The sequence below is a fragment of the Takifugu rubripes genome, chromosome 18, assembly GCF_901000725.2.
Source record: "Takifugu rubripes chromosome 18, fTakRub1.2, whole genome shotgun sequence".
Taxonomy (NCBI): Eukaryota; Metazoa; Chordata; class Actinopteri; order Tetraodontiformes; family Tetraodontidae; genus Takifugu; species Takifugu rubripes.
The window spans coordinates 9,872,133-9,884,157 of NC_042302.1; the positions used below are offsets into that span (position 1 = coordinate 9,872,133).

General features: G+C 55.9%; 2 protein-coding genes and 2 long non-coding RNA genes across 4 annotated transcripts; 2 read left to right on the top strand and 2 right to left on the bottom strand.

Moving 5' to 3' along the window:
- Positions 1–214: 214 nt before the first annotated feature.
- On the bottom strand, positions 215–825 carry LOC115246603 (uncharacterized). The gene is made up of 3 exons (XR_003885716.1): positions 693–825; positions 375–427; positions 215–261 (listed from the first exon to the last, which is right to left on the bottom strand). It is a non-coding gene; the product is annotated as an uncharacterized lncRNA (long non-coding RNA).
- A 2,555-nt stretch (positions 826–3,380) lies between these two features.
- Positions 3,381–4,080, top strand: LOC100144308 (suppressor of cytokine signaling 2). The gene is made up of 2 exons (NM_001122860.1): positions 3,381–3,507; positions 3,602–4,080. The coding sequence occupies exons 1-2, from the start codon at positions 3,381–3,383 to the stop codon at positions 4,078–4,080; spliced, it is 606 nt and encodes a 201-aa protein (NP_001116332.1).
- A 3,091-nt stretch (positions 4,081–7,171) lies between these two features.
- On the top strand, positions 7,172–9,938 carry LOC101067302 (death domain-containing protein CRADD-like). The gene is made up of 2 exons (XM_003979390.3): positions 7,172–7,835; positions 9,401–9,938. The coding sequence occupies exons 1-2, from the start codon at positions 7,538–7,540 to the stop codon at positions 9,694–9,696; spliced, it is 594 nt and encodes a 197-aa protein (XP_003979439.1). The 5' UTR covers positions 7,172–7,537; the 3' UTR covers positions 9,697–9,938.
- A 100-nt stretch (positions 9,939–10,038) lies between these two features.
- LOC115246601 (uncharacterized) lies at positions 10,039–12,011 on the bottom strand. Its single transcript, XR_003885712.1, has 3 exons — positions 11,578–12,011; positions 11,254–11,502; positions 10,039–10,159 (listed from the first exon to the last, which is right to left on the bottom strand). It is a non-coding gene; the product is annotated as an uncharacterized lncRNA (long non-coding RNA).
- Positions 12,012–12,025: the final 14 nt, after the last annotated feature.

The window sequence follows — 12,025 nt, forward strand, 5'->3', positions numbered from 1 at the left end:
GAGAGACCAGGGAACCAGAGAGACCAGGGAGACCAGAGAGACCAGGGAACCAGCGAGACCAGGAGACCAGGGAACCAGAGAGACCAGGGAACCAGAGAGACCAGGGAACCAGAGGACCAGGGAGACCAGGGAACTCAGAGAGACCAGGGGAACCAGAGAGACCAGGGAACCAGAGAGACCAGGGAGACCAGAGAGACCAGGGAGACCAGAGAGACCAGAGAGACCAGAGAGACCAGGGAACCAGAGAGACCAGGCCCAAGCCTGAAAAACACATCAATATGGTTATTATATACATTTGTGAAAAGGAGGAAATCAGAGATGAATCAATCCTGAATTTGAAAATCTGTTGGAATGTCCCTCGGGAAGTTACTCACTTGGTGTAGATTCGTATTTTATTGAAGTTTTCGCCACAGCGCGACTCTGGAATCTGCAACACAACATCTTTACATCTCATCTTAATGAGCACCCGATGCAAAAGGTTACTACTTTTACATCAACGTTACTTTCCAATATTAGTTAAACAAAACTTTGTTACCGAAAAAACCTAAAGTATCGACGTTGATTACAAATACAATCTGTAAAATGTTGCGTTTAATCGGGCTGAAGACAAACGTAGCGAGACGTTAAAACCCAAACGCAGTTTTTCTTCGTTATTTTCAGTCTTGGACACGATTATTATAACCAGAACTCACCAACCAAACAGGCCGGGGCAACAGTCGGCAACAGCCGGGCAACAGCCGGGAAACAGCCGGGCACAAGCCGGGAACAGCCGGGCAACAGTCGGGGCAACAGCCGGGAAACAGTCGGGCAACAGCCGGGAAACAGTCAAACAGCCCGCGCAGTATTTCTTCTTCGTCGATACGTTCTTCTTCTTCGTCTACTTTTTCTTCTTCTGCAGCCGGAAACGGTCCACAGCGACCCCTGTGGCCGGCGACCCAACTCCATAGAAAATTCAAAGTTGTATTTTAGAATATTTTGATTTGAGTAAAATCTGTGCGTTGTTTTATTTAAAGTGACACATTAACTTCAGTAAAATATAAACCTATTATTTTATTCCCATCTGATAAAGAGTTGTCAGAAGAATCAAAGATAATAATCATGTCATCTGATCTTGAAACTTTAAAATCGGTATTTAAAGACAGAACACATCAGAGCAGATAATCCACGCAAGACAAAACACAACATGCCGAAGGGCGTGGTGTGTGCGTGTGTGAGAGGGAGTCCACCTTAACTCAGTCCACCTTAAAGCAGTCCTCGTGAGCCACGTGACCCTTTCCTGGAAAGTTCCTGGAAAAGCTGCTATGCTTCTGTTTATCCCTAAATCGGTGCCCGTCGGCTCGGTTCGGCTCTACTCGATGTGTTCCGACCCAGTGAGAGAAGGAAAGAGCGCCGTATTCGGGACTCCCTCGCTCAAGTGACCAACTGGGACCGACTGTCGGCTCGGCGGAGATCCGCGCTGCTGGGTCTCGGTGCGGGCCGAGCGGCGGCTGCGTCCCGGGACCCCCTGCGGATAGGTCGAGGTTAGCTGGCTGAGACAGCGACCTTCTCCAGCAGGATTCCGTGGTGCACAGCTGAAGGTGAGTCCACCTGGCGGGCCAGTCGGGCTCAGCTGGGCCCCGTCTGGCTCCGGCAGCCACAAAACAGTTGGTTTTTGGTGGCCATTCGGCGTCCTCGCTACAAAGCGGACCGGGCTCATGAATTCACCCTCCAGCTGATGGACAGATGGATGAAGGGGGGAGAGTGAGGGAGGAGGGAGGAAATGGGGAGGGAGGAGAGGAAATGGGGGGGGGGGGGGGGGATGGGGGGGGAGGAGGGGAAATGGGGGGAGGGAGGAGAGGGAAATGGAGGGGGGAGGAGCGAGGAAATGGGGGGGGGAGAGAGGAATGGGGAGAGGAGAGGAAATGGGGGGGGAATGGGGGAGGGAGGAGGGGAAATGGGGGAGGAGAGGAAATGGAGGGAGGAGAGGGAGGAGAGGAAATGGGGGGAGGAGAGGAAATGGGGGGGGAATGGGGGAGGGAGGAGGGGAAATGGGGGGAGGAGAGGAAATGGGGGGGGAGGAGAGGAAAGGGGGGGGAGGAGAGGAAATGGGAGAGGAAATGGGGGGGGAAGGGGGGATGGGAGGAGGGGAATGGAGGGAGGGAGGGAGAGGGAGGGGGGAGAGGAGAGGAAATGGGGAGGGAGGAGAGGAATGGGGGAGGAGAGGAAATGGGGGGGGAATGGGGGAGGGAGGAGGGGAAAATGGGGTGGGAGAGAGAGGAAATGGAGGGAGGAGAGGGAGGAGAGGAAATGGGAGGGAGGAGAGGAAATGGGGGAGGGAGGAGAGGAAATGGGGGGAGGAGAGGAAATGGGGAGGGAGGAGAGGAAATGGGGGGAGGAGAGGAAATGGGGGGGAGGGAGGAGAGGAAATGGGGGGGAGGAGAGGAAATGGGGGGGAGGAGAGGGAGGAGAGGAAATGGGGGGAGGAGAGGAAATGGGGGGGGGGGGGAGGGAGGGGGGGGAAATGGGGAGAGGAGAGGAAATGGGGGGGGGATGGGGGAGGGAGGAGGGGAGGGGAAATGGGGGGAGGAGAGGAAATGGAGGGAGGAGAGGGAGGAGAGGAAATGGGGGGGGGTGGGGAGGGAGGAGGGGAAAATGGGGGGGGGGGAGGGAGGAGGGGAAATGGGGGGAGGAGAGGAAATGGGGGGAGGAGAGGGCGGCCATCCCACCTGGACAGGGAGCAAGTTTCCACAGCCTGGTCGCTAAAGTCACGGTTGCTGGAACCAGCAGTCACATTTTATTGGGAATGTGCTGATAAAACGTGACACGGAGATACTGGACTTCCCCTCATCCATGGGAAGAGACACGAGTGATTGGGAATATTCACCAATGTTGGATTTTGTCTTTCTTGTGGTTTTTACATTGCAGAACAGAGCGGAGCGCCTCCATCGGAGCGACCGCCATTCGATAGCGCCCGCTCCTTCGGAGCGCCCTCCATCGGAGCGCCCGCCTTCGGAGCGCCCGCCTTCGGAGCGCCCGCCTTCGGAGCGCCCTCCTTCGGAGCGCCCGCCTTCGGAGCGCCCGCCTTCGGAGCTCCCTCCTTCGGAGCGCCCTCCATCGGAGCGCCCGCCTTCGGAGCGCCCTCCATCGGAGCGCCCTCCATCGGAGCGCCCGCCTTCGGAGCGCCCCTCCATCGGAGCGCCCCCGCCTTCGGAACGACGCCAGCACCTCGGAGCGCCCTCCATCGGAGCGCCCTCCTTCGGAGCGCCCTCCTTCGGAGCGCCCTCCCTTCGGAGCGCCCGCCTTCGGAGCGCCCTCCATCGGAGCGCCCTCCATCGGAGCGCCCGCCTTCGGAGCGCCCTCCATCGGCTCTCATGTCCGGCAGCTGAAGGTTCCGCTGTCCAATGACCCGTCAGTCCTCTGAGAGCATCCAAACGACTGAGCGTGACAGAGGAGCCAGCGACGCCTCCAGAGCCGTGGAATCGGATGAGAGCAGCATCGCCTCGGCCATGAAAGACCTGAGGAAGGCGGGTGGGTCTCACGCACGCCATCTTCGTTCGGATTTTCTGAACGTCTCCTTGGTGGAGCTTCATTCCACAGAACGTGACGTGTGTTTTGTCCTCAGGTTGGTACTGGGGCAGCCTCACAGCCAGCGAAGCCAAAGAGATTCTGCAGGACACCTCAGAGGGCGCGTTCCTGCTGCGGGACAGCTCCCAGAGGGACTACCTGTTCACCATCTCTGCCATGACGTCGGCAGGGCCCACAAACCTGAGGATCGAGTACAAACACGGCAAGTTCAAGCTGGACTCTGTGGTGCTGGTCAAGCCCAAGTTAAAGCAGTTTGACAGCGTGGTCCACCTGGTGGAGCACTATGTCCAACTGTCCAGGACCGGCAGCAACAAGGTGCCCTCCGGCCCCCATCCCAAAACGCCCCCGCCCAACGGCACGGTGCAGCTGCTGCTGACCACACCTGTGTATACCGCCACCCCCACGCTGCAGCACCTGTGCCGAATCACTATTAACAGAGCCACGCAGCAGACCCAGGACCTGCCGCTGCCCGGCAGGCTGAAGGACTACCTGACCGAATACTCCTACCACGTATAGGCCCGCGGCCGCCGTGTACGGGACGCGTGCACGAGCAGAGATGCTGCTGATTCTGTACCTGAACAACGTAGAACCACTGAGCCCAGTCACACGACCTTCATCGGTCCTTCCTTCAGAACGTGCTCCTGCGAGACCTGATGGACCAGCTGATGTGGTCATGTTTCAGACCGTCCCCAGTCGTGGAGCTCAGTCCTGTCGGTGCTCCTCCTCCTGACCCAAACATCCTGGACACTTTAGGTGGGACGAGGGTGATTCTCAATGGGGGACTTTCAGCGGAACAAAGTGGAGATGCGGCAGATGGGCAGCAGCTGTGTGGAGGCTCTGGAGCAGTGGACGTTTGTCAACCGTCCCGGTTCGTCCCGGTTGTCCACTCACGCTGAAGGACAAACAGGACTGCTGTGATTCTGTGGAATATGGGACTATTCTGGAATCCAATCTAGACTGATCACACTTGCAATGTGATCTCACGGTCACCAGCAGGACCTCCCCGTGTCCCCTCACGGTCACCAGCAGGACCTCCCCGTGTCCCCTCACGGTCACCAGCAGGACCTCCTCATGTCCCCTCCTGGTCACCAGCAGGACCTCCCCGTGTCCCCTCGCGGTCACCAGGAGGACCTCCTCGTGTCCCCTCCTGGTCGTCAGCAGGACCTCCCCGTGTCCCCTCGCGGTCACCAGCAGGACCTCCTCGTGTCCCCTCACGGTCACCAGCAGGACCTCCCCGTGTCCCCTCGCGGTCACCAGCAGGACCTCCTCGTGTCCCCTCGCGGTCACCAGCAGGACCATCCCTCGTGTCCCCTCGCGGTCACCCAGCAGGACCTCCTCGTGTCCCCTCCTGGTCGTCAGCAGGACCTCCTCGTGTCCCCTCACGGTCACCAGCAGGACCTCCCCGTGTCCCCTCCTGGTCGCCAGCAGGACCTCCCGTGTCTCCCTCGCGGTCACCAGGAGGACCTCCTCGTGTCCCTCCTGGTCGTCAGCAGGACCTCCCCGTGTCCCCTCCCGGTCACCAGGAGGACCTCCTGGTGTCCCCTCGCGGTCACCAGGAGGACCTCCTCGTGTCCCCTCGCGGTCACCAGCAGGACCTCCCCGTTTCCCCTCCTGGTCGTCAGGAGGACCTCCTGGTGTCCCCTCGCGGTCACCAGGAGGACCTCCTCGTGTCCCCTCGCGGTCACCAGCAGGACCTCCCCGTGTCCCCTCTCGGTCACCAGGAGGACCTCCTCGTGTCCCTCGCGGTCACCAGCAGGACTCCTCGTGTCCCCTCGCGGTCGTCAGGAGGACCTCCTCGTGGCCCCTCGCGGTCGTCAGGAGGACCTCCTCGTGGCCCCTCGCGGTCACCAGGAGGACCTCCTCGTGTCCCCTCCTGGTCGTCAGCATGGACCTCCTCGTGTCCCCTCGCGGTCGTCAGCAGGACCTCCCCGTGTCCCCTCGCGGTCGTCAGCAGGACCTCCCCGTGTCCCCTCGCAGTCACCAGGAGGACCTCCCCGTGTCCCCTCCTGGTCGTCAGCAGGACCTCCTCGTGTCCCCTCGCGGTCGTCAGCAGGACCTCCCCGTGTCCCCTCCTGGTCGTCAGCAGGACCTCCTCGTGTCCCCTCCTGGTCGTCAGCAGGACCTCCCCGTGTCCCCTCGCGGTTGTCAGCAGGACCTCCTCGTGTCCCCTCGCGGTCGCCAGGAGGACCTCCTCGTGTCCCCTCGCGGTCGCCAGCAGGACCTCCTCGTGTCCCCTCGCGGTCGCCAGGAGGACCTCCTCGTGTCCCCTCGCGGTCGCCAGCAGGACCTCCCCGTGTCCCCTCGCGGTCGCCAGGAGGACCTCCTCGTGTCCCCTCGCGGTCACCAGGAGGACCTCCTCGTGTCCCCTCGCGGTCGTCAGGAGGACCTCCTCGTGTCCCCTCGCGGTCACCAACAGAATACATTTTTAAATGTTCCTCTTCGGTTGTTCTCACTGTTTGGGGAAAAAACCTTGAATTTCCTTAAAAAAGAATTAATCTAAATCAGCTGGTGGATTAATCAATAAGTCTTTTGTGTGTGTGGACAGACCAAAGAGGGCGTGGCCAAGAGCAGCGAGGTCATGTGTCCATATCAAAGTCTTTGCTCAGACAGAAGAGGACTTTGGACTCGTGTCCTCATCTTGCATCGATTGCTTGTGTCTTGGTGCTTCTCACCTGTTCACCTGTCGGTGGTGTGATGTTGCACTTCCTGTCTGGGCAGGAAGCCACACACCAAGCCGGCCTGGTTTCTGCCTCCAGATGTTCCTCAGGCTGTTGGGGGGATTCTCCATCTTGGGCTGTTGGATTTTGACAAAAGTATTTATTAATTGTGCTTTCTGGTACATTCTTGTTTCTAAATCAATAAACTTTTATATGGTTCTTCAGCTGATCTGACTGGTGTGTCAAACAAATTAGGATTCTGACAACCTTTTGAAAATTGATCAAAGAAACATTTTCAGTGGACAGATGAAATCAACAGGATTAATTAGCTGACAGGTCGACATTTTCTCGTTGGTGGCGATAAAGGAGAACCCGGAGAGGCGTGATGGTGACAGGAATGCTGCTCCAGGGTTACTGCTCAGAGATTAGGATTAAAAATAAAACCTTTTGGAAAAGGGATGCTTTGTTTTTGACCGCGGAAGCGATTCTATCTCTTCATTCTGTAAAATAAATATTGATCAAAACCTCTGAAATCAAATGTGACAAGAAATCAACCAATGTAGTTTTATGTCTGTGAGGGTTCTCAGTCACCCAGGTGATGGTTATTCTGGTTATTCTGGTCATTCTGGTTACTCTGGTTACTCTGGTGATTCTGGTTATTCTGGTCATTCTGGTTACTCTGGTTATTATGGTCATTCTAGTTATTCTGGTCAGTCTGGTTATTCTAGTTATTCTGGTTATTATGGTCAGTCTGGTTATTTTAGTTATTCTTGTTATTCTGGTCATTCTTGTTATTCTGGTTATTCTGGTTATTCCGGTCATTCTGGTTATTCTGGTAGTTGATTCACCAGAATATACTTTTAAAAAAGGGTATACAGACATCAATCAATTCCATTTATTTTTACCCAAAAATATTTTTTCTTCTTAAAAAGTAAAACCAAATGTTGCGAAGCGACAAAAAAAGGAAGATCGATCGATCAACAGCTGATCGCAGTGACGTCAGAAATAAGGTTCCGCCTGAGCAGCTAAGAGGGCGGGGCCATAACCGAATCACGTGACAGACGCTGTCAAAACGTAACGTTGATATTATTCGAAATACAGCCACGGGATGCACCAAGAGTAAAGGTTACGGAGTTCGGAACAACTTTGTCCATCAAATTCGCCGATTCTTTTCGCAAAATGAAAGAAAATCTTGAAACTCTAAACGCGGGAAACATGGTTCCGCTCTTGTGTTTCACATCGGACACATTTCACAGCAGCACAAGATGTCGTGCGGCTCGTTGATTTTGACGTAAAGCGATGTGATCCGAGCTGAAATGGAGCCAGAACATCGAGCTCTGTTGCGGGAACACCGGCTGCAGTTGTCCGCGCAGCTTCTGGTCAGCGACACCATCATCCCGTTCCTGTACCAGGAGAACGTTCTGACCCGGACCCAGGTGGAGGAGATCGAGTCTCTGGCCACCAGCCGACAGAAAACTCTCAAGCTGTTGGACATCCTGCCGAACTGCGGACCTCGGGCTTTCCACGCCTTCCTCCAGTCTCTGGAGGACTTTCGATGGATCCGAGACCAGCTGCTGCTGGACCTGCAAGAGAGAGCGGGCCAGGAGTCCAGAGGTGAGGGGAACATGGTCCACAGGTGCACCACACTAACCCATAGCATGAACGTATCCGGTCCCAGTACAGCCAGTCCACCCACTAACAGGTTAGGGTTCTGTTTAACTCACCTTTCCTGACCCTACTAACCCTTTTACTGTTCCAGGACTTTAATCTGCTAATGAAGCTTGTTGAAGGTGACGGGTTCAAACACACATCTTAGACCTCCTCACTGGCTTCCAGCTGAAGTCTCAGGCTCAACCATCACCTGCCAGCTCCCACTGAGCTGGAGGACCAGCTGCAGGTTCTGTCCAGACACATCAGTCAATAAAGTCAAGCTGCGGTGGCACTGGGACCTTCCCAGTTCTGATCAACCAGTCCAGGACCTCGTGACCTCCCTTTGGTTGATGTTGTCATGGCTGGCCAATGAATCAGATCCGGTTATCCTGATTAGGAAGCTCCACTCTAACCCCCTAACCCTCTAACCCTAACCCTCTAAACCCCCTAACCCTCTAACCCTCTAACCCCCTAACCCTCTAACCCTAACCCCCTAACCCTCTAACCCCCTAACCCTCTAACCCCTAACCCCCTAACCCTCTAACCCTAACCCTCTAACCCTAACCCCCTAACCCTCTAACCCTCTAACCCTCTGACCCTAACCCCTAACCCTCTAACCCTAACCCTCTAACCCTAACCCCTAACCCCCTAACCCTCTAACCCTAACCCTCTAACCCCCTAACCCTCTAACCCCCTAACCCTCTAACCCTCTAACCCTAACCCTCTAACCCTAACCCTCTAACCCTAACCCTCTAACCCTCTAACCCTAACCCCTAACCCTCTAACCTCTAACCCTAACCCCTAACCCCCTAACCCTCTAACCCTCTGACCCTAACCCCCTAAACCCTCTAACCTCTAACCCTAACCCCTAACCCCATAACCCTCTAACCCTCTAACCCTAACCCCTAACCCTCTAACCTCTAACCCTAACCCCTAACCCCCTAACCCTCTAACCCTAACCCCTAACCCTCTAACCCTAACCCTCTAACCTTAACCCTCTAACCCTAACCCTCTAACCCTAACCCCTAACCCCCTAACCCTCTAACCCTAACCCTCTAACCCTCTAACCCTAACCCCCTAACCCTCTAACCCTAACCCTCTAACCCTAACCCCTAACCCCCTAACCCTCTAACCTCTAACCCTAACCCTAACCCTCTAACCTCTAACCCTAACCCTCTAACCCTAACCTCTAACCCTAACCTCTAACCCTAACCCTCTAACCCTAACCCCCTAACCCTCTAACCCTAACCCCTAACCCCATAACCCTCTAACCCTAACCCCCTAACCCTAACCCCCTAACCCTCTAACCCTAACCCCTAACCCTCTAACCTCTAACCCTAACCCCTAACCCCCTAACCCTCTAACTCTAACCCTCTAACCCTAACCCTCTAACCCTAACCCCTAACACCCTAACCCTAACCCTCTAACCCTAACCTCTAACCCCTAACCCTCTAACCTCTAACCCTAACCCCTAACCCCCTAACCCTCTAACCCTAACCCTCTAACCTCTAACCTCTGTCTCTCTGCAGACTCTTGGAACTTCCCACATTCCCGTCTTCAGAGGGTCCCATCCGATCAGGAGTTGTCCAGGCTGGCGTCTCGACTCGGTGCAGAGTGGGAATCGGTCCTGCTGGATCTGGGTCTGTCCGTGGAGACGCTGTTTCGGTGCCGCGCCGATCACTCACTTAGTGCACACGGAGCGGTCCTGGCCGGTCTGGTCCAGTGGAGACGGTGTGGGGGGAAGGGGGCCACATTTCAGAGGCTGATCCAGAGTCTGAAGAAGGCAGATGTCCACCCATCGGTTCTGGGGGAAGTTCTCACCTGAAGAACTTGGACCTGAATCGGATAAGACTCATCAGAGTAAAAGCAGAACGAGTCTGACATCACTTCCACTTCCTGTCATGCTGATAACATGTGTCCTCACCGCCCCCCCCCCCCCCCACACACACACGACTGATCATCATCATCTTTGTGCTGCCATCTTGTGGTTGGAAATTAAACCCGGAAGTTACTCTCGGGAGCAGGAAGTGGGAAGTTTTGGTGTAAATTTCTAATTAAAAATGTAAATAGAAACATCTGTTTGGTCAGTGTTGACGTGTACAGACGGTGGTGCTCGTTTGGTGTAACCTGTCCATGGTAAAGACATCACACCATCTTCTCCAGGTTGAATCTCCCCAAAAAGTCCCAAAAATTATGAGGCGGGACTTTCTGGTAGTTCCTGAGTTGAGGTTGAAGGTTAAAGGTGACCTGAAGAGCTCGGCAGAATGTGTTGCCAAATCCTTTCAATCCTGAAAGGAAACAAATGTTATTGTGTCTTTATTACGTTGTTATTGTCTCTCCTGCTAAAATTCCTGCGTTTGCTGTAGAATCCGACATTTTTCATGCATTTTTACCCCGTGGAGGGTGACCTTCTGGGAGGGTGACCTTCTGGGAGGGTGACCTTCTGGGAGGCCGACCTTCTTGGAGGGTGACCTTCGGGGAGGCCGACCTTCTGGGAGGGTGACCTTCTGGGAGGCCGACCTTCTTGGAGGGTGACCTTCTGGGAGGGTGACCTTCGGGGAGGCCGACCTTCTGGGAGGGTGACCTTCTGGGAGGGTGACCTTCTGGGAGGGTGACCTTCGGGGAGGCCGACCTTCTGGGAGGGTGACCTTCTGGGAGGGTGACCTTCGGGGAGGCCGACCTTCTGGGAGGGTGACCTTCTGGGAGGGTGACCTTCTGGGAGGGTGACCTTCGGGGAGGCCGACCTTCGGGGAGGGTGACCTTCTGGGAGGCCGACCTTCTGGAAGGGGTGACCTTCTGGAAGGGTGACCTTCTGGGAGGCCGACCTTCTGGGAGGGTGACCTTCTGGGAGGGTGACCTTCTGGGAGGCGGACCTTCTGGGAGGGTGACCTTCTGGGAGGGTGACCTTCTGGGAGGCCGACCTTCTGGGAGGCCGACCTTCTGGAAGGGTGACCTTCTGGGAGGCCGACCTTCTGGGAGGGTGACCTTCTGGAAGGGTGACCTTCTGGAAGGGTGACCTTCTGGGAGGCCGACCTTCTGGGAGGGTGACCTTCTGGAAGGGTGACCTTCTGGGAGGCCGACCTTCTGGAAGGGTGACCTTCTGGGAGGGTGACCTTCTGGGAGGCCGACCTTCTGGAAGGGTGACCTTCTGGGAGGCCGACCTTCTGGAAGGGTGACCTTCTGGGAGGGTGACCTTCTGGGAGGCCGACCTTCTGGAAGGGTGACCTTCTGGGAGGCGGACCTTCTGGGATGCCGACCTTCTGGAAGGGTGACCTTCTGAGAGGCCGACCTTCTGGAAAGGTGACCTTCTGGAAAGGTGACCTTCTGGGAGGGTGACGGTTGAGACCAGGAAGACGACCCAGCGATGAAGGCTAATGCTAACCTGCTGAGTTTGGGCCTGGTGCATCGAGCAACAGTGACATGACTGTTTGAGCGGAGCTGAGGGATGAAGTCCACAACACAGCAGGGAGTAAGATGTCGTCAGAACCAGTAGAAGTTCTCCTGCCCAGTGCTCTTCAGGATCTTCTGCACTGGACCAGTTTCAGGTGCAGGTCTGCAGCCAGTTGGGCTCAGATGATGTTTGTCACCATCAAGGCAGAGGTCTCCTGCACCGAAGCTGGTCCACCTGAGACTGATGTCATTACCCAGGATGCACGTCAGTGTCAAGAAAAATGCATGTGAAGTTAGTTTCTGGAAGTTCTTGTACCTGAAGGAGGTGGTTGTGTAAATGATGGACTTCAGCCATTTTACCTTCTGGACTGTTGCTTTAAAAAAGATTCAGCTGATCATGTCAAAGGAGCGCGTGCACATTCTGGCCAATCAGCACCAGGATGTGGATGTGAGGAGGAGGAGGGTGAAGAAGATGCTCTATTCATCATTATACTATTGATTGCACAGCCACATTTCAAGGCCAGATGGAGGTCAGTCCTGAGGCCGACACAACGACCAGACAAGTCTGAGAAGCCAGGCAACGGGCCAGAACAGGCTGCAGGGCCAGCCAGTCCATGGACCACCACAATCTCCTCCCCAGGCCAGAAGAGCAAAGGAGCGCCGAAGAGGGCCCACACCCCCGACCCAGGACCAGCCACGCGGGCCCACACCCCCGACCCAGGACCAGCCACGCGGGCCCACACCCCCGACCCAGGACCGGCCAC